The sequence below is a fragment of the Nyctibius grandis genome, chromosome 5 (assembly GCF_013368605.1).
Source record: "Nyctibius grandis isolate bNycGra1 chromosome 5, bNycGra1.pri, whole genome shotgun sequence".
Lineage (NCBI taxonomy): Eukaryota > Metazoa > Chordata > Aves > Nyctibiiformes > Nyctibiidae > Nyctibius > Nyctibius grandis.
In genome coordinates this window covers 58,636,757-58,662,526 of record NC_090662.1, presented here as the reverse complement: position 1 = coordinate 58,662,526, position 25,770 = coordinate 58,636,757, and the positions used below count along the sequence as shown (strand labels likewise).

Genomic DNA, 25,770 nt, shown 5'->3' with positions numbered 1-25,770 from the left:
GTCGTGCAGGACAGTGTCAAATGCTTTGCACAAGTCCAGGTAGATGATATCAGTTGCTCTTCCCTTATCCACCAATGCTGTAACCCTATTGTAGAAGGCCACCAAATTTGTTAGGCACAATTTGCCCTTAGTGAAGCCATGTTGGCTATCACCAACCACCTCCTTATTTTCCATGTGCCTTAGCACAGTTTCCAGCATATACTTTCCTACATGTTTTAAACTCTCTTCCTACATCTTCTGACTTTATCTTCTTCATCGTAACTGCTTATTGATAAGAACTAGAACACTATGTGCTATTATGTCTTACTGCTTAGAAATAGCATATGAATCTGTTTGCCTTTTTAGCAAGTTCTGAAATCTCTGCATTCATGATCCTCAGATCCTCTGCAAGATTTAGTCCTGGATTTCATCTAAAGAACTGAGTCAGGACACTTCAGATCACAGATAACTGTTTTATATTCAATAGCAAAACATATTCTTTAAGAGAAAAGCAACTGCAAATGACTTAAAGTATTTGTAAGACTTTAGCCACAAGGCAAATTTGCACAAACAGTACAGGCTGGGTTAATCTATTATCCGCCTAGCCTTTCTTTTTTCTTGGCACAAAAGTGAATGCAATAGTAATTTTTTTTTTTAGCCTGTCATAACCATGATTATTGTGGTTATCTAGTTCTGCTACTTTGATATCTACCCTGTACCCAGCTTTCAAGATGAAAGCACTTCATTCTCAAATAAAGGGTCTGAAATACTTAAAATATTTGTTCCTAAAGTAGTGACAGTAGCGCTTACACAGAAAAAAAATCTTTTAAGCTCATCTAGCAACTGGTCCAAAATCTTTAGCTTTATTGGAGACTGTGTGGCTGTTGCTCTACTCTCCTGCATTCTGTCCTCATCACTATATTACATAATTGACTCATGCTGGAGCTGATCTTCCCCGTCATTACCTGGACATTGAGGTGTAACTTCTTCAGACCGCTTTATCAGTGTGTCCTTATTGACACGGCACAAAAGCCTCAAGGTGAGAGTACACTCCATTGCGGATGGGTGGGATTTATCTCCTGTAACTGTAGCCTCAATACTGACAAACAAACAAGAGACAGTCAGCCAGTGAGGCACTCCAAGATGATGACGACAACTGAACAAAAACCTAAGGAAGCTTTGTATGCATAACCACATGCTAGCTACGCACACTAAAAATAGCAACTTGGGACATTTTCAGATAGTTCAACTTTTTTTACAAAGGAGGAAGTCTTAAATCAACGGCAAGAAACCGTTCATACGCATACTTCTCCAGCAATATTGAACACTGTCATTCAAATCTCATTTACTCCCACCATTTCACATCAATCTGGATAAAATTTTGACTGCTACAGTCTTCTAGAGATTACTTTTTGTTCTTAGCATACGAACATAGAACTTTCCTATATTAAACGCTTAGTTGAAGGATTACAGAGTAAAAAGAGCTGGCATTTTCCTTCATGAAAGCTGAAGGTGTTTTCAGTTATGAAAGTGGGGGACAGGAAGAAATAATGGCAGTTTTGAATTTTACACATGAAGTCAAGGACACAGGGCACTACAAAACACTTTACACTGGGTAAAGACATACAGATACTCATGACAGGAATTGTATTCATATATAAATCTCTTTAGCTAATAACTAGCTTAGACTGATCTACCTTCAATTGATCTTTTAAGGGCTTTGTTGGAACAACCTCAATAATATTTCCTCTTCTGTACTTTTCCTTTCACCCCCTTTCCAAAATGGGAAGGTTGTACAGATAAGCACTTACTCCAGCAGAATATTATTCATGTCTTGCGTGAAAAACTTCTTCCTGCCTTCTTCATCAAACATCTTGGCGGCCTGAAAATACAGCAATAAAGGGTATCCAAAAGTTCACAGAACGTTTTATCCCAACAACCTTGTATCTTTACTTTTACAGCTGTATCACATCCTTATTTTCCAGAGAACAGCATTACTTGGAAAAAAATAAACAAAACCAAACTATACTCAGCTGTTTAGAAAAGAGGATTGTTATCATACTCAAATAACTCCTTGCTCTAGGGCAAACAATCATTTGATTTAGAATCTGCCCTGGATCACTGATGTTAACACACTTGTCTTTTCAATAACCATTACGAAAATGGTAGACATGTTTTATTATCTCACCACCAGCAACATTCCACTACCACTATTTGCTTTAAAAACAGAGGCGTTGCCTAAGAAGTCAAGCAGGCAGAAGCATCAACATACTTCTACTCTCAATCTATAAAAGGCTCCTTTTTTACCTCTGTTATGCGCCTCACTCAGTTAAAACCTCCATCTCAATCCTTCACTGCCATTTATACAAAGGGATTATGTATGATAGAGGAATACCTTATCCCTCTTTTCTGGTGCTGTCCAGCATTCCCATCATCTTTAGACTATATCTCTTTTGTATTTTTGTCTGGTCTCTTCCTGAGTCTCTTTGGTGCAGGGGAAAAAAAGACAACCTTATTCCTACACATACTTCCTTTTATTAGCAGTTTTTACTGATCTCACAGGAATTCCCATGCAGAATCCCTTTATCTTTGTTCTTATCACCTAGATTCTTATTTTCACAAACAATGACAGCTTGTAGGAGGAAGCCAATTCCCTGCACCATTCTACAAAATTCAGTAAGATCTTCTCTCTAGTGCTCATCCACTCTGCAGATTTACAGTCATCAAGAGAGAAAAACCTCATTTTTTGAGGCTTATTGTCATCTTATATTCTGGCATGGGTCCAGACAGCAAATATCTAAAGGAGCTGGAAAAGGATATGCATGCAGAAAAGTAGGCAAGTGTGGTATCATTATAGCGACTGACAAACATTAGAGGTAGCCAACATGCTATGAGGCTGAATGTTGAAATAAATTAAAAATCTCTAATTCTGCCTTTAAAAAAATTTACAAATAAATGCAAGTGTTAATCTGATAAAAATTCCTTTATTACTATGAAATACTTACTGTTCTTGCTCTTTGTAACTGATCCATTTACGTTTCAAAGAAAAATATTTTCTGGAATTGTGAACTCTACACTGCACAGGAAAACAGGAGTCTGATACTCTACCAGAAACCATAAGGCAGCCCATTGTCTGAATGCTTTACTGCTTCAGTCAAGAACATTGATACCAGAGGTTAAGTTCCTATAAGGACTGCATTCTGCTTGCTACTTTCTACCGTAAATTCAGCTGCTGAGGGGATGGTACTATCTGTGTAAGAATACTGAAGCATTTGTCCTGCTAAAAAATTAGAAAGGTTATAAATGTTTACAAGTGATAGGATACTAAAAACACAAGTTTGAAAGTCTTAAATCCAGTATCTTTAAGCATAATTAACACAAGGATTCTTACCATCTTCTGTTTTATATATCAAGTGAAAGGAAAGATAGGCTTTGACATTTTGGTCCCAAGTAGACCTTAAAAGCCAATTTCAACATTATACTATGATACTGGACAGTGTTGCTGGCTTTTGAAGAGAGCAACACTGGCAGATTCAAAAACTGCATTGCTATCACTGAACTGTTTTTTTTTTGTTCCACTGACAGATAATTATTATTATTGTTACCTTCACAATAGAAAAAAAGCCATTTTATTACTTCCCTGCTTGTGTAAAATATCGTCTTCTGTCATGATAGTTCAGAATTGCCCACTTAGGGAACTAGAAGACATTAATCTACAAAAGGAAGTCAGGAAGCTTTTATTGTGTTTAGTCAGTGGCTTTTTAATTTTTTTTTGTGGCTTTTTAATTTTTTTTTTTTTTTCCTATCTAGATATATCATACTCCATTCATGGAACAGAGGCTTTTTCCTACAGCTTTATAAACTTCTTAGCTTTCTTTGCAGTAAAGAGCAGTAAAGCTGTGAGCCTGGTAAGTATCTGACAAGACCCATTTCTTTCTTCCTGCTTTTTAGATTATGTTTTCCCCTACTGACAACGTATCAGTTGATTGCAATTTGCAGAAAATAAGGAAGTTGCAATCTTTAAGTCAACACAGTCTAGTTTTTTCCCCAAATATATGGGTAGGCTTGCTCTGCTCAGCCCAGCACCAAACTTCCAGAAGACATGATCAAAAGTAGAAGATAAAATTGTTAGGTTTTCCAAGAGCCACTGAATTAAAGCTTTCTTCCAACTGGGTGGGGCTCGTTTATACAGTGAAGCAACATGAATTCAGGGCAGGCCACTAACACTTTCTGACTTTTGGCCTAATCCAGTTCTTCTGCAGTTTTGCTAGAAGCTTCTCTCTCACTTTAGTAAATATTAAGCCCTTGGCTGTATTTTAGCTTGGTACATTTTAAAATAACTAAGAATGCTGTAAGATATTTACATATAGGTAAGAAACGTTATGTTTTATCATTACTCTAACCTGTAACCAAAGCAAGCTCGGCTACTGTTTAAATTATTTTTTCCCAAAAGGTAGTAACTTGAAACTGCTTTTTCAAAATTTACTCTGCGTAAGGAAAAGCTGCACTTTATTCTGCGTAAGGAAAAGCTTTAATATCAGAAACTGGACAAGCAAACAAGAAATTTAGTCTCAACTTAAGATAACATCCACAACTGAAACTAGGAGCATATAATACCTTGATAGCTCTGATCCCTTTCAACAAGCTATCGGGATGTTTGTAACGTAAGGATTTAATACTTTTTGTTAACATTGATGAGATTGGATTACACTCTAACCTTCCAAAAGAAAATATTCAGTTTTGTGGTTGTTTTTTTTTTGTTGTTGTTGTTGTTTTCAAACTGGCAAGTTAGCATTTATGTTACAAAGCCAAAAATTCAAGACATTGATTTGTAAGCTGCAGTTGTGTTTCAGGTTCCTTCTCCAAAGTAAGAAAACACCCATCCATTTCAACAACTAATAATTCAAGTTAAAGTAACACTGATATTTCCATTATGGAAAAAAAAACAAGCAAACATTACAAGTTATTGTACACAGAAAATTTAGAAAACCTTGTCTCCACTGTGCAACAAATACTGCTTTAACAATTGACCTGCATCATCTCTGTGCCCATTTTCATCTGAGTACACATACAGCCATTAAGATTAACATTAAGATCAATTCTACATTTTTTAGCCTTTCAGCCAGCAATTCAAGGACAACTCAGGTCCTAGTTATTCTTCTTCCTTCTCTCAGATTCTTGAATGCAATCCCTTACCAGCAAATTCATACTTACTGTTCGAAGGTCTCCAATGCGCTTTTCAAGTAGCATAGGCAGACCTTCTGGGAGGGCAGGCACCTGCTTGGGTGTCATGACCTGAGAGGTGTACGTTGCCTGAGTGACATTTCCATTTTCTCCTGACAGCTCAGATACTGGGCTGCCATCAGAAGTGCCATCAAGCAACTTGTCAAAGTCAATGTCTCCCAGCATCTCCAGGGCACTTTCAGTTTCTTGCAGGAGCTCACGATCATTTGTGCTACCAAAAATGGAGAGGACAGGATCATTGATCCTAAGATTCAAGTCAGAGATATCATTTCCTGCACTGAGAGAGGAGGAAGGAATTTTACTAGGGGTAGAAGTTGCAACAGTCACTGGAGGTTTAGGACTAGATTCCTTCTTCCTCATGGCTTCCTTCTCCTTTTGAAATTTACGGATCATGGCAGCCAGAGAGAGTGAGTCTTTATACAATTTCTTTTTCTTCTTTTCAGACTTGTGTGAATTTAAGGCCATTACTCTGCAGAGGAAAGAAATCTTTCATTAGAATGCATGTGACTTTTGAGGCCACAGTAACCTTTAACAAAAAACTAGGAGTTTAGGACAATAAAAAAATTATTGGGGGAAGAAGCAAATACTTTTTGCTTCCACCTTCAGACTATTCTATCAATTACTATAAACCTTTGCTAGTCATGTTATTTCATGCTCTCCAACTCATTTGCTAAGTTTTGTACACATTAAGGCAAAGGTTATTTACTTCTGACTTCTCAATTTAATTATGGAGAAGTTGTCACAGTTGTTAAAACTCAATGGCTGATCTATTTTCTGAAATACTTAAACTTGACTCTCAAACTCCTGAATGGTGGCAGGTTGCTTTAAGTTTAGGCATACTGTGTACATTTAAAAAAATTCTCTTCATTGCTAAGAATTTTGACATATAGGCTCAACATCCATATGCTACTTAAACTCACCATTTTCTGCCAATTCATCACCTTGATAAAAAACACTATCAATAAATTTTCAATACCAACTTAAATATTCATAAGACAACACCTTTCACTCAACAGCAGTTTTCTAGAAGCCAATTAAAAAAACCACCACCTTAATCCTTCCATGCTAGCCTCAGAACTCAGGAAAGCAGAAAGTTGGTAAGAAACATGTGAAATAATTAAGCTATGTTTATAGTATTCCAGATTAGAAACCAAGGGATAGGAAAAAACTATTTTTCATTAGAAGATGTAATTCTTAGTGCTATATAAGACTTCAGGTAGAACAATGATAGATAATGCTATTCATAGACTCAGAATTTCTTTTCTGTAATTTGTCTTCTCTTGTCTTATTATTCCTTGTTCAAAATTTTGGGGGACAAAAATTTAGCTTCTAGGACTTACTTATGCAAAAACCCTACGCAAATTCCAAAATCAAAATCTATTAGCTATTAATTATAGTTTAAAAATAGAATATTCTAAACAGCTGTGATAATATTGCTATGGCATGCAATATTTAAATCAAACCTCACATACAACTCAAGGGTTCATCTAAAGAAACAAACCTACCCCAACTGCTTAGGAACTTTCATTTTCCGAGGCTTCTTCTCCTTTTCTGTCCCTTCATCTTTCCGCTTGCGCTTCTTCATTCCACGATCGTCACTTTCTTTTAACTTTGCTATCTAGAAAAGAGATCAAATAAAGGACAATGATTCTTCCACCCTAAAAGACTTTTACAACAAGAAACTTTTAGTTTTCCTTACGCTTTCCAATTCAGGGCCAGGAAAAATACCTCAATGCGCATAAAGGCAAACAGTACCACTGGTTTCCTAGCAGCAATTGCAGTTACTGACAAGTCTCAATCATTAATAATTTTTTTAAAGTTACTGAATTCAGAATTTTTAATAAGAAAAATACTTTAAGGCACAAGTAGACTGATGCACAGCCAGTCTGAGCAATAGCCACCTTGGAAGACTGAATCCCCCTATCATCATCTTCCGTTACCACAGTTTCATTGCTGAGTATGAAGTTACATAGTATGGAATATCTTTTTGGCCAATTCAGATCAGCTGTCTCCCCTCCCAAGTTCTTGCTGATCCCTAGCTTACCTGCTGGTACAGAGTAGGCAAAAAGAAAGCCTTCACACTGTGCAATCATTATTCAGCAACAGACAAAACTTTAGTGTGTTATCAACACTATTTTAGTCACACATACAAATCATAGCACCATAAGGGCTGCTATGAACAAAGTTAACTCCATCCCAGTCAGATCCAATATAACAGCCTTAAAACTATTTTAAATTTAAAGAATTATAGAGCAGGAAAGGACATCAGAAAGCAGGAAGTTCTTGGAATGGCATGGAACTTGTGAATGTCATATGCAAGCAGTTATGTTCGCATTGATCATAACTGTCGAAGTACACAGAACAGCACGCTGTTTGGAAAAGACTGTATATATGCTTTTTAATATAGCTATTCTTATGCGCTGAGTTTATTTTAACAGATAATTGGTTTTAAGTGTTATTCTGAATATTAGGAACAATTTCAAATCACGCAAGTGATTGACAGAGTCCAGCTGGAGGCCTGTGTCTAGCAGAGTCCCGCAAGGGTCGGTACTGGGACCAGTTCTATTCAATATATTCATTAATGACTTGGATGAGGGATTAGAGTGCACTGTCAGCAAGTTCGCTGATGACACAAAACTGGGAGGACTGGCTGACGCGCCGGAAGGCTGCGCAGCCATTCAGAGAGACCCGGACAGGCTGGAGAGTTGGGCGGGGAGAAATTTAATGAAATATAACAAGGGCAAGTGTAGAGTCCTGCATCTGGGCAAGAACAACCCCATGTACCAGTACAAGTTGGGGACAGAGCTGTTGGAGAGCAGCATAGGGGAAAGGGACCTGGGGGTCCTAGTGGACAGCAGGATGACCATGAGCCAGCAGTGTGCCCTTGTGGCCAAGAAGGCCAATGGCATCCTGGGGTGTATTAGAAGGGGTGTGGTTAGCAGGTCGAGAGAGGTTCTCCTCTCCCTCTACTCTGCCCTGGTGAGGCCGCATCTGGAATATTGTGCCCAGTTCTGGGCCCCTCAGTTCAAGAAGGACAGGGAACTGCTAGAGAGAGTCCAGCGCAGAGCCACGAAGATGATTAAGGGGGTGGAACATCTCCCTTATGAGGAGAGGCTGAGGGAGCTGGGTCTCTTTAGCTTAGAGAAGAGGAGACTGCGGGGTGACCTCATTAATGTTTTTCAATATGTAAAGGGCAAGTGTCATGAGGATGGAGCCAGGCTCTTCTCAGTGACATCCCTTGACAGGACAAGGGGCAATGGGTGCAAGCTGGAACACAGGAGGTTCCGCATAAATATGAGGAAAAACTTCTTTACGGTGAGGGTGACCGAACACTGGAACAGGCTGCCCAGAGAGGTTGTGGAGTCTTCTTCTCTGGAGACATTCAAAACCCGCCTGGACGCGTTCCTGTGTGATATGGTCTAGGCAATCCTGCTCCGGCAGGGGATTGGACTAGATGATCTTTCGAGGTCCCTTCCAATCCCTAATGTTCTGTGATTCTGTGATTCTGTGAAGTGTTGTGCAAAATCATAAAAGCAGTGTTGGAGAATTTAAGTTCTCATCTCATATAATAAAATTCCTATAAAATTATAGAATCATCTGTCACTTCAAGATGGATGGACACAACTTGTTAGCTTGCCTAAACAGATAGTTAGTCTTACAAGACTGGACAGCCTGTGGACATACCGAGTTATTTCCCGAATGCTAGCACATAAGCCACAAAACAGAAATGCAATAAAATAGTACTGTGCCTCATTCTGCTTTCAGTCAGTTCATGTGAGCCCATTCTAAGTGCATCAAGTATTTACCAAGGTCCACCTAGCTGTAAGTTCTGTATAAAAAGCATAATTAAGATTACTCACTTTAGGTGGCTTATGCTTTTTGTCTTCTGCAAAGTCTTCATCCTCTGAGTCAGATGCCTGGCGGAACTGCAGTGTACCAGTGTTGATATAAAACCCTCCATACTTGGTTGTCAGGGATGCAGGAACCAATTCATCATACTGGGAAGGAAAAAGAAGATGAGTTTATCGGCATTCCTTAATAAAATTAAGATGTAGTTCATTTACCAGTCCCTATATATGAAAAATTATATACAAGTACAGAGCACAGCTTGCTAGAATAGAAACAGGATGGTAATCCTATTGAAAACCTATTGGCCAAGGCACAGAACATTAGTATCACACAGTAACCTTTCAAAACAATGCCCATTTTTGGGAAGAAAACACAGGATTACAGCATTAAGAGTACTGCTTTCTGAATGAAATGACGATTTGCATTTGCCCCCCCACCCCACCAAGGAAAAAAAAAAGCCTAAAAATTTTAAAACTTTTTTCCCCCAATATTCTGTCTCTGACAGCATGTTACATTATGCTAGACATTAAATCTCAAGACACATAAACCATATGAACAATGATACACCACCTGCCTACGAGCAACTTCACCTGATTGTTCACAGGTTGTTTTTGTCCAGGAAGTAGGCAGGCACACAGTGAATTACTTGTTTTTATCTACGACAGCCTTATAGGCATACCAGCAACATCAGTGGTTGAAAACAAATTTTGTAAAAAAACCCCAAAACAAAAACAAACAAACCACTAAAAACACCACCAACGAAAAAGAAACACAACCAAAAAAACAACAACCAAAAACCTGCCTCTATCGATTTCGAATTTTAAGTTTCATACTTCTATTGAACACCCTTCAATTTTATGAGACAATGTGCGGTTCAAATTACCTTCTATTAGTCATACACTTTTATCACAGGCCCTTTAAGTTATCTGTAAGTGATAGCTACAGTTGTTTCCAGAACTTATTTCTTCCATATTTTCAAAAAAGATGACAGTCTGAACAATCAATACATTGCAGTGGAAGAAGCCTAATCTATATCAGAATTTACAGAATTGGATGTTATATCCAGGAAATAGGACTGAAGATAATAAAGATGTTTTTGTAAATTAAGCATAAAAAAAACTTCTCAGATTATATGCTTTGTTTCATTACAACTGCCACAGTTTTCATGGATACCAGTCTCTGCAGTGTACTTGACATGTGCAGATGTTCCAACACACGCTACATTTAGTACCAACTCTAACCACAGCGCCCTGCTCAAAAACCTACTTCTCTTACAAAGTTCTCTGAAATTTTCTTTTGTTAATAATGCTATCCTAGACATGACAAACTTAGCCACACTGTTAGCTTATTTCCAGCTTCAGGTGTTGAATATGACATTGCCTCTTATTCAAATACCACAATGCCAAGACTTGTTTTGTTGAAAGTCAGGTATATTCTCACTCTGTTTAGACAGTTTTAAACCCACGAAAGGTTTCAAACTCTTATACACACTTTATTTTGAAAGGCACTTAATATTGACCACTTTTCTTATGTCTTTGGATTTCAATATTTTTGAGATACAGCTTTGTAATTCTAACTTGAAAATTCCTTCATCAATACTAAGTATAGTGAAAGACAATACTAATTGTATTATTTCATGACCAGTAGCCTCCTCAGAATGACATTCTCCCCCATGTATTACCAGAAAACTGTTAATCTCCAGGATATATCTTGTTAACAGACAACTCTCAAAAAGGCTGGGAGGATTAATAGATTCATTCTAGCTCTATGCATAAGTATCAACAAAGCAAGCCATGGAAGTGTTTGCAAGAGAACTGAGGGAGGGTTACCTTGACAATGCCGTTATCACGACACAGAAGGACAATGTTGTCCTGAACACGATTCTATAATTCTATGAACTACCAAATTCAAACTACCAGTCTTAGTTTTCAAATACTGAAAATTGTAAGATGGTGAACATAGAGAGAGTTGGGGCTGTTCAGCCTGGAGAAGGCTCCGAGAAGACCTTATAGCAGCCTTCCAGTGCCTGAAGGGGGCCCACAGGAAAGCTGGAGAGAGGCTTTTTACAAGGGCATGTAGTGACAGGACGAGGGGGAACGGTTTTAAACTGAAAGAGGGTAGATTTAGATTAGATATTAGGAAGAAATTCTTTACTGTGAGGGTGGTGAGACACTGGAACAGGTGTCCTGGTTTGGCCCAAACCAGGCCAGTTAGTCTTAGTGTTTAAGGCCAGACTGGATGAGGCTTTGAGCAACCTGGTTTAGTGGAAAGGTGTCCCTGCCTGTGGCAGGGGGGGTGGAACTAGATGATCTTTAAGGTCCCTTCCAACCCAAACCATTCTATGATTCTATAAGCAACAAAGACAATTCTGGAAGCTGTAGTCTGTCTGGAATCATAGAACCAGAATGCCTGAGACACACACTTGACAACAAAGATAAGGAGGAAGCATTTACAGGACCTAGAAAGTGTTACAAAGTACCAGAAAGACACAATAACAGTGCAATGACTAAGAATCAATTTCTGCCCTCCTTCTGAAAGAAAGGATAGGATTTGGACACACCTCAGAGGTATGCACTCTGGCAGAAGAAAAAAAATCGATTCTGACTTACAGCTTCAAGCAATAAATGTTTAGTAGCACAGCCAAACAATTAACTAAGGTGCTTGAAAAGGAAACTGTGTGTGTTATTTTGATGTTTGAACCAGCAGGCCTTCCACTGCATGTCTGTTAAGACAGAATTCAACAGGCTGAATAAATTAGTAGGCAGTTTTAACTGCCACAACATTAACTAAAGACTTGAGATCACCTACATGAAGGGAACACACACAGTGCAAAGTGGAGTGTCAGCTACCGGCTTATTTCATTTCCCTCCTGTACACCATGCAAAATATACTGAAGATAAAATGGCTTAAGAAACAAAAAGTCTAGGCTATGAAAAGCATTAATACAGGAATGTCATGGTTTAAAGCTGGGCCAGCTATTAACCAGGTGGCAGATGCTCTCTGTTAACCCTCTCCCCCCCGCTAAGGGAAAGGGAAAGGGAAAGGGAAAAGGGAGAGAGACTTATGGGTTGGAAAGTTAAAACAGTTTTAATAAACTATAATAATGAAAAAGAGTATAATAAGAATAATAGAAATAATCAAATATATACAAATATATACAAAACCAAGACTGAGAGCTTGGAAATCCTCCTCAGGCAAAGTTGCTCCCCCAGCACAGGCAGAGGGGAAAATGCAGTAGCTCCCCCCAGCACGGGCAGAGGAGAAAATGCAATAGCTCCCCTGCCATCACACCTGCAGGCTTTTAACTGGAGAATTGGCAAAGCTGGTACCAATCAGTGGGAGACAGGAGGGCTCCTCCCTCCTGGGCCCCACCTCCAGGAGGCAGTGGGTTAGTGATAAATAGGAAAGTGAGAATGACATGTATGGGATGGAATACCTCGTTGGTCAATCTTGGGTCACCTGCCCTGTCTGCTCCTCCCTGCAGGTGCGAGCCCCCTTCGGCTCTTCACTCATAAGCAGTGAGGAATTTAGCAGTGACCTTGGTCACTCTAAGACTAATTGGCCTGGTTTGGGCCAAACCAGGACAAGGAAGAAGAGTTATCCAGAAGAGGAAAACAGTGAATGTATACTTCAACGAGGAAGCTGGTGAAAGAGCCTGAACTGGAGACCTATGTGGAATTGATCTAAGTAAGTAGTTAGAAATTTCCATGAGTCATCACCTTTTATCTTCCTGGAACAGAAGGCTTAACAAGCAGTATAGAAAGACAGAAAGGGAAAGGACAAGTGGTGACAGGCTCTATGAAATAGCCTAAGATCATATGAAAGACCAGCACAAGAATGCAGGAGAATCTATTAACTGGACAAAATGAAAGCAAAGTGGCTTAGTTGTGGACTTGTCATTCATCTTAAGAGACCATGCAAAGTAGGAGGTGCAAAGTAAACTTGAGAGTGGAGGCTAAGAATTTCAGAGAAATCTGATGTTTTTTCCACAGCTCAGAACCAGCTTCGTTTTGTACAAGGAAGATGAAAGGGAATGAAAATAAATGGTTATCCACACTGCTTAATAGACAGAGCAGGCATTTCCCTTTTGAGTTGACAGGGTGTGAACTGAACTGGTGAGGTTGGGGCAGTACAGGATCAAAACAAGAATACAGTAGTTGCCAAGTTTGAAGGAGAAAGCACACAGTCAAAGCTGGGACCATTATCATAAGAAGCGAAGAACAAGTAAAGGGAAACACAGTAAAGACTTGGCTGCAGAGCAGTAAAGGAAGCCCTGGAGAACACACATGAAAAAGTAAGGATTAAAGACAGTCCACGAGTGAGGAAGCCATGAATCACAGCAGACTATTAGAATGATCAACATGCGATGTGGCACAGATCCATAGGAACAAGGCAACCAAAGTCAGAATTCATTCCATATACAGATAAACAAACTATCCCGTAACAGTCAGCAGGCAAACAAGGTCAGCAGGATGCGGATGTGTAACTTACCAGTTGAGGTTTCAACAGCTTCTGCCGAGAACCAAGAATTTAGTCAGACTTTCAAAGACCTTTTTGACATCCAGTTCTCCTTAACCATTGAGAGAGTTTACTTTTCCCTCCCAAAATTTGGTTTGTCCTCAGCCTATTGAGCAAGGTATAACTCAATGTTTCATTTTATTTTGTGTAACTCAATGAAACTCAATGTTTCATTTTATTTTCAACTTACCTAAAACTGGGGCCTGCAGACCACAATGTACCTAGTATCCTCTCCTTCAAGGTAAGCTTACTATTTTCTAGTGCCCTAATTGGAACAGAAAATTTGAATATGATTGTGTAAGATATCGGCAACAGCTAGATTAAGCTTCATTTTAAAGTTTCTTCAGGACTCTCAGTTAAAGGGAGCATGGCTCTTCCAACTTCTAAATCTTCTGATTAATTAGTTTCAAGACTTTTGCTTTGCACTAGCTTTTTCTGTGTATGAAATCACAGAAATGATCCTATTAAGGAAAATAGTTTAAGCCCTTTACAGTGTTCTGCTCTTCCTTATACACTCCAAGATTGAGAATTAAAATTCTCAGACCTACAAACAGACAAGACTTCATATATGATTGACTCCTGTAAACATGAATTTGTCCCACAAAAGATTATGGTATCATTCTGCAGATAACAAAATAAGACTGATATATTGTCTGATCATCTAAAAGCAGATCAGTATGTAGGTTATTTTCAACTATTGTCCTTGAGGTACATTACTATGCTTCTAGTGCCATTAATCTAATTAAATGTTTAGATGTGAAAGATAATTTAGGTTTTTTTTTTTAAATAAGTTAACCAGTTTCAACATTATTATACTAAGAACTTATACTAAGTGAAATTTTATGGATTATACCAATTTAGCTCTAAAATCTAGACCCACAGTACATAGCAGTATCTTATATTAATATTGTCTACTCTTGTGTTCAGGTATTTTGACCATGATCCTCCTCATTCAGCTCCCTTCCAGAGAACAACCTATACTATAAAAGTACACGTGAAAAAGTTTAACACTTCTGTATTAAGTCCTGGAAATGAGATTTGCTGCAAACATGTCCAAGAATTTTAAGAAATCTAGCCTTTACATTATTGGTTGTGAAACTGGTATTATTTAGATAAAAGATAAGCAGGGACCATTTTTGTTCCTCGTTCAGTTTATTTTTCAGATGGCTCTAACCAGCTTGGGGGGAGAGCTGTTTATTTTTGATCATCATTAGACCACTGAATAAAGTCAAACTACTGAAGGTATGTCAAATGTGGTCACTTTAGTCAAACAGACTGAATATCCATACAATTCACTACATCAAGATACTTAAACAGTTGATCAATCTCTATGCTTCCTAAAGACACAGAGAACTGAAATGCACTCTTTGGCTTTGCTACCCTTTAAGGTAAGTTTTCAAACAAAAAAATGGAACTACCTTTCCAAAAAATAGCCTAATAGAATATACAATGAAATTCTGAACAAAGTTAAGCGGGAACAATGCATTGCTTTTCTAATCCAAGACATCAAAAAGCAAACAGAAAGAGCTTTCCCATGGTAAAGAAGGTTCCTCTTCCAAAATGCATAGGCAAGTTTTTTTTAACCCTGGGGCAAAGGACAGCTGGCAAAGCACAACAGAAAAAAGCATAACAGACTATTAAATAAAGATATAATACCTGGCTGAGGTTAGTCTGTACTAGGATAGGATAGTCTCCTAGGAGAATCCTAGTTTAGTAGTCAGGATATAGTAATCCATCAGCCTACCAGAGCACCTTGAGAGAAGTACACACACACACATATATATATGTGTGTATATATATACATATATATCCATATATATATACACACACACACACATACATATATTGCCCTGTTTTGCTCTCACCATGACCACCACCTTTTATACCCTGCACCAGTCACCAGAGTCAGGCTATTAGCTTAAGTGACCTTCAGTGCAATGAGATGACATTCTTATCACCTTGACAATATTTCAGCCTAAGTTATAAAATGTGTGACCACTCATGTGACCACCTTTATCTGTTCAACTCAATTCTTTCAGAGATCAAGTTCTGACTCACACTGAAAATTTATTTTCAGTGTTTTTATTACAAATAAATATACAATCTATTACTTAACCTCTCCAGGCTTCATGTTACAGAATTGCTATAAGATTCTGTAGAAAAAAATTACGCTTTCCTTTTCCATTCATTTAACATGGAGAGCAGACTTACCATATATGACACTTAAGACAAATGCTCTTATCAAAGATCTGTTATTTTGGCATGTTATAACCCCCCCTTTATATTATATTAATAATCATATTGTTTGTCTATTTTTTGGAAAACACTTAAGTTCCTTATGCTGCTTAAATAAATTAATCTACTCATGAACAATAGTTGATCCTAAGCCATGATCTACCCCTCTAGTAGCTCAGATTACTCTGCAAAGTGATTTTGTGCTCTTCAAAAAATTAAATTTAGCAAAAAGCAAGAAGTCGCTATACCTGTTATCATTACTATTTCTTACTCCTACATTCTTCATGTACACAAATTTAAACAATGGCACTACAAAGGCCAGATACAAGTCTCAGGTTTTTTTCAAGTACCTATGCAGATGCTGAGTTTTCCGTTTCCCAGTTGTCTCACTGAGGTTATTAAATACATGAGAAGTTCTAAACTACCTGGTTGAAACCTAGGCCAGAACATGCAATTAAAAAAATTATTTAAGAAATTACTTATTCCTTCCTAGAAAAGGATATCATATTTTGCAGAAGGAGAAAGAGAACTGTTGCAGACTTGTTCTGCAAATTCAACTACCTTTGTCCCTCTAGCCATAATGGTTCTTGTACTAGAGGACTGCTGAGTATATAGTTTAAACATGTCTGTTCTGCATTAAGCAGAACTGTATCTGCTTTATTTGTTTGGTACTCTACTCTACACTTATTTATCTTGGGGTAAGGAGTGATAGAAATCAAAGAAAGAATCTCCTAATTGAAATTTGCCCTTGTATTCACTTAAATGCATATGACGTGCCAGATGCCAACCAGCACATCTACCCTAAAGATACCTGGGAAGCATTCAAGACATCTTTCATTAAAGGTGACATGGTGCACTCAGCTAAGCGAGCACTATTCCCCAACCACAGAACTTCCAAGACTGGGCAAAGTGACAGCAAACAAGGAAGACAGACCAGTAATACGAACACACAAATCCATGACCAATGAAACAGCTAGTAAGTGGATCTCTTAAAGCTTTTTTTTTTTTTTTAACACACCCTCATGCATTCAGTGTGGATTTGTGATAGAGCTCTACAAAGGCAGCTTTTTCCAAATGAAAAAAAGCAGCAATGTTAAATTTATCTCTCAATCCAATGTGAAAGCATGTTTAGTAATGGATCCTATGTAGCATCGTTCTGTATATGCCTCTAACATTGGCAGGGGGTTTTTTGTGTGTTTTGTTTTTTTGTTTTCTTTTTTTTGTTGTTTTCTTTTTTTTTTTAATTAAGAGACATTTATCTTTCCCAAGCAACAACATTGCTCTCCACAGCTATGCATAAAACAAGCTCTTTTGAGTAGGAAGGATAAGAGGAAAACATCAAGTTGGCCTGAAACAACATCTGGCTCAGAACCCCAAAAAATAGGTAAAAATTTGTATCAGAAATAGCACGGCCAGCAGAGCAAGGGAAGTGATCATCTGTCTGTAGTCAGCTCTGGTGAGGCCGCACCTTGAACACTGTGTTCAGTTTTGGGCTCCTCACGACAAGAAAGACATTGAGGTGCTGAAGCGAGTCCAGAGAAGGGCAACGAAGCTGGTGAAGGGTCTGGAGAACAAGTCTTATGAGGAGTGGCTGAGGGAACTGGGGTTGTTTAGCCTGGAGAAAAGGAGGCTGAGGGGAGACCTTACTGCTCTCTACAACTACCTGAAAGGAAGTTGTAGCGAGGAGGGTGCTAGTCTCTTCTGCCAGGTAACAAGTGATAGGATGAAACAGCCTCAAGTTGTGCCAGGGGAGGGTTAGATTGGATATTAGGAAAAATTTCTTCACTGAAAGGGTTATCAAGCAGTGGAACAGGCTGCCCATGGAAGTGGTGGCATCACCATCCCTGAAGGTATTTAAAAGATCTGTAGATGTGGTGCTTAGGGATATGGTTTAGTGGTTGACTTGGCAGTGTTAGGTTAATGGTTGGACTCTATGATCTTAAAGGTCCTTTCCAACCAAAACAATCCTGTGATTCTGTAATCACCATCAGCACACTGAGCTCTGCCATTCCCCAGGCAGATACCATTCATTACCATTGTCACACTGAGCTCTGCGATTCCCCAAATAGATATCATTCTCACTGGGAAAAAGCATCTCAGATATTCAAGAGTCTTGAGCAAGATGCTCTTACTGGCAATCCATCAGCTTCAAGTTTTATATCATAACAGCAGGAACTCTTGAGGGAAGCCAGGGTGGGAGAAAAGAGGTTATTAAATCTATCACACCTTTAATAAGCCTGGAGATTACAAGATTAAGTAAACCAAATTTATCTTGAAAACGTGTGAAAACTGTGTATCATGACACAGAACTTTTGCAAAGACTAAGACCTTAAATTACAGAAAGTATTCTAGGGAACCCAGACAGAAAAAGAGCAACTCTTTTACCAATGTGTTCAGAATTACTAAAGTCAACATACAATCCTTGAAAGGCTGTCTTTTAAGAGGGTCTGAGCTGTTGAGGCAAGATGTAGCTAAAGAGGAGTAAGTTTTTCTTTTAAGTTGAAGTACCTGTTTTGGAGAAACTTTTCATGTATGAGAAACCATCGGTAGGCTAGTTTTCTCTACCCAGCAGCACAGGACTCTTACACCAGTGTTTAGAAGGCTGTTGTGGAACCATGAATATAGCAGACTGGGTTAAATATTGACATACGACCCTGAGTGTCCGAAGTACTGAAGTGCATGCTTCCCATTGCTCTTGACATTCATGTTTTGGTTCAGTTTCTGTCAGTGTGGCTACCTGGTATCACTGCTTCAAAAGACAGTTTGCACTGCTTACAGATTTCTAGGTGGATGGTTCTTCCCCTGCATTCATCTACCCAACACAGGGAAATATGCTAACTGGTCTTTGTTTTGGATGTGCAAGTCTTATTATACCTCTGAGTAAGAGAAAATTGCATATTTTTTCACTAAGCATCATGTATTACTTCCAATCCCTGACCTATTCTACATAGCAGAAAGCTCAGAGAGCGTTGTATTCCCCTGGAATCTCAATCTATATAAAGCTTACATTGTCAGGAAGGTATTCAACCAACCAAATATTCAGAGGTCATCACAAGAGCAAGTAGTCCAGCCAAACCAGGCTGATATGCACGTGTATGCAAATGTATGCATGCAGGAAGAATAGAGGGGAAGCAGAAATCTACAGGAATACCATTCCACAAAGAATGTCATTCTGGGCACTTTACGCTATAGCAAAACCTATTTTCAACATCAAAGCAGTGGAAACGCTGAGGAGGGACAGCTTTCTTGGCAGGTTATGAACATTTTGTGTATTACTGCCACAGAGGTCCATTAAGATCAGCAAAGATTAGGACTTGCCATCAGACTAACTGCTACATATCGGTTAGAAACAACAGTAAGATGGTCTTGATTTACATTTTTTTCTGGAATGAAGAGTTCACAACCCACTGACTACAGTCAAAATGTTCAACCCCAAAATATCCACTGTATAGACTGAAACATGGATTTCCCACTTGCCTGCAATTACATTCAGAGAGGAAAAGCCACTTCTTTCAAACAGGACCAGCTAAAAATTTTCTAAGGAGGCCAGCAAGGTAAAAAACTGAACAGCCTATATACCAGACACATCCAAAGCAAACAGCAACCTGTAATTAAGTACTTATTGCTAAAAGAGGAGACAAGTCTGGGGGAAGATGGGAGGTAGGAACTGACTGTGTCACTTAGGGTTATACATACCCAAGAACCTTTCTCCAATATTTTCCTTTAGTTGGCTTCATGTCTGAGTCCACTGAATTGCTCTTCAGCAGCCCTAACTTTTCTGTGTTCAGTAGCCACAAGGACTTTGATGGTCTTAATGCAGCCATGCTGCTGAAGTCTTTACTACGCTATAGGAAAGTACTAATTCTTTCCAGAGTAAACAATGAAAGTAAATCTGTAAGAATTTCACGCATGGTTTTCATTTTCACAGATGGTAAACAATGGCAATCTAGCCTACTAAGCAGCCAAAAATTTACCCTACTTCATCATGGCAGGCACCAATGCCCTCTGAGGAATCTGACAGGAAAAATCTCTTTGCTTAGAAGCTCCCTTCTATCAGCACTTTCCAAGAATCTTGCTCCAGAAAAGCATGTCCTGTCCCTGTCTCCAGCCCCATTAAAATCCATTACCTGACAATCATGCCACTAGCAGATGCCCTGCACTTGACCCTGATCCCTGTCCTCAAGAAAACAAGCAGAACAATTACCTTCCTGGATCCTCAGAGGATCCAAATGCACTGTTACACACGTTACTTGTTATACATGCATCTATGTTACATGTACAAAATTGCTTAATCAGAAATGGATCCAAAGGAAGCAGAATTCCTTAACTCAACCACAATGCCTGCTAAAAACAGGTTTAGAGTTTTATTGGTTTGATTTCTTGAATAGTATTTGATTGCATTACCTCAAAAATCTGTTTTTAGAAGGAAAATATATCTAAAGCTATGTAATAAATCTATTTCAGTGCCAAAGAGGTCAGTATTTCTTTTACACCTGTGACAAGAAAAAGGATTAAAATTCTAAGGAAGCTTTCAATTATTTTTTGGGGGGGGATACAGAGGGAGACAATAGGACACCAATCCTGGAGCAATTTAAGAGGCACTCTTACTCATTTTCCAAGTGTTTGTGCCCAGGATATTATAACTTTTTATGTGTAAGAAATATATCTTCCAAAAGGAAGTAAGTCCAGACTGGGCCTGGCTCTGACATTTCTCAGGGTACACGGTGATTTAATAGCTGGCCACACAGAGGATGAACAAGCCAGACATGTAGATTTTCTTTCTGAACACCCACCAATTGCATCTGAGATGGAATTGGAAGTTTTGTTGAACTTAACTCCTACATTACAGGACCCTTAAGCTCTGCAACAGCAACTTAGACTGCAGCTGGCACCCAGTGCAATTTTTTTTTTTTTTTCTCTACAGAAATGTGGATAAAAGCAAAACAGAGATGGCCTCTCGCTATTTGTATTTGTAATGCAGACACAAGGCATAATGATTTGCTCAGGAGAACAATCTTTAGAGAATACACCATTCTCCCCAGTAGCTTCCACAGCTACCACATGATGCAGCCCTCTGGTCCTCTAACAACTGCCTTTTGTATGTTCTTGCAAGGAGTCTGGCAAGAGATACCAGAAGTACATGCTCCTGCAAATCTAATGGATCTGCTGCTGGTAACAAGAACAGCACTGGGAAGAGGCACAGTATGAGAAGTACTAATATACTAGTGAGTGTTCAACCCTGCTAGACTCAGGTACATCTTTGCCAGAGACGTGTACTATGAGTATTGAAAGTTATCCGAATCACATATCAGATCTGTGGTAGGTCACAGTAAATCCAGAAAAAACAAGATACAACCCAAGTCCTATATCATAAAATTTCAAAACTGATGATGGTTAACTTAAGCAACAGTGAGAAACCAGATAAACCAATAGGCTCAAGTGGTTTCTCAGCAGGAGTGAAGCACACCTGTTCTTACTGTGCTGAATCAGAATCTGACCTTTGGAAAGGACATACCAAGGCTTAAGCCCCAATATTGTTTCAGCAGCACAACCAAAAGTTGAGGGATAATGATAGGGCAGTTTAATATTGGCAAGTTCAACTAAAATTTTAATCTAGACCAAGAAAAAGGACACATTAATACAAGCTACAGTAAACATCTACAGCAAACTCACTTTTCACGCAACTTGTTCACGTGCCTTCAGACCTGCTTCAAAAACTAACCATACACAGATGAGCTCAGCCTGCTATCCACTGCGGTTAACAGCTGAACTTCTTTTGCTCAAGAAGGTATCAGCTCTGCAGCATGCTTTCTGTGCATCTCACACAGTTCTTAAGAGCAATATTCATTACAACATCAATCTGCTAGGAACCTCACAGCTCAGTGTCCACAGAAGCTCTTTACAAAGTTTTATAATTTCCCAGATCTACTACCACATTCAAATGGAGGCTCCACATAACGTATGCTAAGCAATACACTTTACTTCTGTGCTTCTCTTACCCTTTTCTCACAACTTTTCATCATCTTTCCTCTCCCACTCAGATTTTTAGCTCCCTCCTCTTCAGAGCAGCAGATCATTGCTGCTTTGTCCAGTGTCACTCAGCAGTGGAGGAAACTGAAGGCCAGCAAAAGTGTCAGGTGTTTTTTTTCTTTTTTTTCCTGCTCATTTTTACTTGACTAAATAGTATACCTACTTCTTCCTGATTTCTAATAAAGGAGAATTATAGGTCTCCAAGCTTTTATATCCACTCTCTCTTCCAAGCTTTTATAACATCATATATCACCTCTAAGATATCTTCAAATGCTCTCTTATAAACCTCCTGATACCCCTGATATTGCCTGCACCCAATACCTTTTTCTTTTACCTCGAGATGTGTGTTTATTTCTCAAAAATATTCAGACAAAATAAGCTGTAATATCCTGCTGTTTAACCAAGCTGTTTTATCTCAATTTTTTCATACATATTCGGTGAATGTTTAGAATGACCATCCTATTCTTATTGGGTTTTAAGAGCAAAATAGCTTTCTGATCTAATGCAGGAAATCTAACACAAATAATCTACTAACAAACCAAATAGCTAGTACAAGAAACTAAGCAGAGCCAGTGTAATTTCAGTCCACAGTAAATGAAGGGCACAAATGCAAATAATTTCTAAAGCTGGAAAATTATGTGATATAGCAATAGCTTTCTTAATTCTTGCAGTGCATAATGATATCTGAGTAAGACTACAAATACAATAATTTGTTGGATTCCCAAAGCAGTATGCCCTTTGGATCCATACCAGTTATACACGGGCACAAAGTATTTTCCCTTACCTTTCTTCTTTATAAAAAAAAATAAAAGCATGGTCTTATTTCTTCTTGCTGCTTTGATGAGGCTTACTTACCGCTTCAGAATTATCAATGAAAGGGTCTGTTTCATCATAACCATAACCTATATCAATTAGATCCTGCAGGCGATCCTTCCGATGTTTGTGGGGCTTTCCACCCTGAAAACAAAGCAAGTGTTGTATCATTCGGGAAATGGGGAAGCAAAGTACTAAAGTCTACAAGATAGAAGGCACTGGAGAGATGGTCATTCAGGGAATTAAAAGTTTTGCTTTTTTGGATGCTTCCTTGAAGATGGTCTACATGACTAAAAAACTTTCACAGAGGAACTGAGTTCTGGCAAACATGCTTTACTATATCCTCACCAGAATCATCCCTGAAATGTATTCACTAGCCACCTTGTTTCTGCATGACCGAGATGTTCCAAACATTTCCTATTTAGGGATGTTTCACTGTCCTATGTTTTCAAAACACAGTGATAGGACTGTTAGTGATAAGAGGACTGGGATAATTTAGAAAGTGCTACATTTTTCAGTATGTTACAGAGTCTTTACAAAACAAAATACTTACAGCCTAGCATTCAGTAAAGTGTTTCCCTACACAAGATGGATTGCTTTTCTACAGAAAAGTGAAGCCTAAGTCAAAACAGAAAAATATTGATCTGGTACTTGAAGGTATGGTGTCTGAGTTTTCAAGAAGTTACAGCATTCATATGACATAACTGAAGAAAAACATATTAAGATAAAATCCTTTGAAATGCAAGAGCCATCACCTCAGTTGATAGGACTGGTCATGAAACGGTTGAGTAACTTAAAGCCAGAAGCTGCATCACAGACTGTGGGTTCACTTACCTCCAGGAGACAGTAAACGTCATTTTAACCTGTAAATACTTTTCTCATGTGAAAGTTTTATTGTTAAAACAAGTCAAGTAAATTCACACCCAGCTCAAACATTCAGGGAATCTAAACTTACAGTTACACAAATGGAAATCTGCTTAGGATATAAGGCCTAGTTTTCTGTCTCCCATATATTGTCAAAATTGTCAATATAAAAGTCTTAAAAGATAAAATTCTTCAAAAGGCACCACCTTCACTAAAATGGTAGCCAGTGATGTTCCATGAATTTGAGAAGGCTTGCTCCTGAAGCTTCTCTGCCTGGACTCTACAGTTCTAAGCATGTTTAGAATAAGTATGGGTCTTTTCAATTATGACATCCAAATATCACAACCCACTTGTTACTACGAGTATGCAGACACTGTTCAACGGAGGTTTCATCCTTGCCCTTTTATGAGAAGTGTAAACATCTGAACACCTCAATTTTAACAATATATTGCAAGAATTCAAGTTTGTAACTAAGTAAAGCATGCGCTTCTGCAAGCAAACAGGAATCTCTCAAGTATAATTAAATAAACACAATAGTCTTAGGAGAAAAACCTCAAAAGTGAGTTCCGTTTTTAATTTCAGTTTCCAAGCTATATTCCAAGCCTCAGGTTTCCAAGCTAAGTATTCCTAACTTTCCTATCAGTCCTATCGTGCCCTATAGTCACTCATCTGGTAAAACATCTGAATGACTGCACATTCCCAAAATATGCAGTACTACTTTTTTCTTAAAAAAAAAATAGTTTGGATGGGAGAAGGAAAAAAAAAAAAAATAAATTAGGAAAAAAGGTAGCACTTAAGAATTCTGTTTAAACTCCAGTACAAAAGCTTATGTAATTCTCATGATTCTGACTGAGGCACCAGCAGGCTGTCTGAAGAATGCTACATAAACTATATCTCTACTGATCTCACCAATGTGTAATGCAATACACCTCTGTACCACATCTCTTGCTAAGCGCAAGTAACCATGAACATTCTTGTTTCTGACTCCAAAATTTCAGTGTATGGGCACTAAAAAAAAAAATTTAAAAAATTCTCAATACATTCTGACTGCCTGTTATTCATAAAAACATAGTGCAGATATGGAACAAAGTTAATAACAGAAAAGAAGTCTCATAATAGCTAAATGAATAAAAGCAAGATTAAAATAGTAACCTGTATTCAGACATATGAAAATATCTGAACCATTGTATGCATAGAGAATTTCCTTCAAGCCTGGTTCTGCCCAGTTATGCTTAAGGAAGTGTGTTGAAAGTCTGTATGATCAAGATGTTAAGGATGCAAGACCACAGCAGAAGAACTGAAGAGATTATCTGCATCAGTGTTTACTATGCAGCAGTTCAGGGAAGTTTTACCACTGAAGCTTTTCACCTTTCCCAAAAGAGTTCCTCCAACCTTTCTGCCCTATAACATAAGCAGTCATAATACTAGAGCAAATTAAGATGTTTAGTTCCTGAGGCTGCAAATAGTACTCATTCAAGTATTCAGAAAACTCAAATACGAGTTCAACAAATTAAGTGTGGCATGAACCTAAGGTTTAAACAACCTCTGCCCAACAGGACTGAAAGGTGGCAAATACAATGCCAATTTTTGAAGAATCTTCCAAGGGCCACAGCAGAGTCTATAAACCAGTAAACCTGATCTCTATATTGGGCAAGTTAATAGAAGTTATAAAAAACAGAACCAGCAGGCACAAGAATATACATTCCAGAGCAGGAAAGAATTTTGGTAGAAGGACACAGTACTTCAAATGCTTTAAAAAAGGTCCAAAGATTTTTAAAGACAAGAAATTATCATGGGATAAGAGAGAAGGTCCACTCAAACTAATGTCTGCTTTAAAGCTAGGAATAAATATTTCATTTTGGCAATCAGTGAAATAATCAAGGAATGTGTATTCATTCATCTTTAGAAGCTACAGAGAGGGCAAACAGTTGCAGGAGGGTGAGACGACAGAAATTACTGAGGATAGTAAAGACAACTGAAGAATCACTGAAAGACCTCACAGCTGCACTGAACTTAGTATGATAAATCATCAATTGAATTCAGTATCAATAAAAGCAAGGTAATCCATGCAAAAGAAGCACAACCCAAACAAGGAGAAATGCAGTGTGCTCCCAATTTGTTATGCTGCTCAGGAAGCACTGGAGTTGTTACACACAGTTCTATGACATTTGCCCAACAACCGAGAGTGGTCAAAAAAGAAAAGAATTGGGACTTATGAAAAAAAAGGAACAGAGAACA

The 25,770-nt window shown here is 38.4% G+C and overlaps 1 protein-coding gene across 1 annotated transcript in view; it reads right to left on the bottom strand.

Annotated features, from left to right (window-relative positions):
- The window catches only part of UBN2 (ubinuclein 2), a 61,038-nt gene that overhangs the window by 26,549 nt on the left and 8,719 nt on the right, over window positions 1–25,770 (bottom strand). The window contains 9 exon segments of the mRNA XM_068401742.1: window positions 945–971; window positions 973–996; window positions 998–1,042; window positions 1,044–1,071; window positions 1,791–1,861; window positions 5,194–5,692; window positions 6,729–6,841; window positions 9,084–9,221; window positions 22,711–22,812. Of these exon segments, the coding sequence (XP_068257843.1) occupies window positions 945–971; window positions 973–996; window positions 998–1,042; window positions 1,044–1,071; window positions 1,791–1,861; window positions 5,194–5,692; window positions 6,729–6,841; window positions 9,084–9,221; window positions 22,711–22,812 (1,047 nt within the window).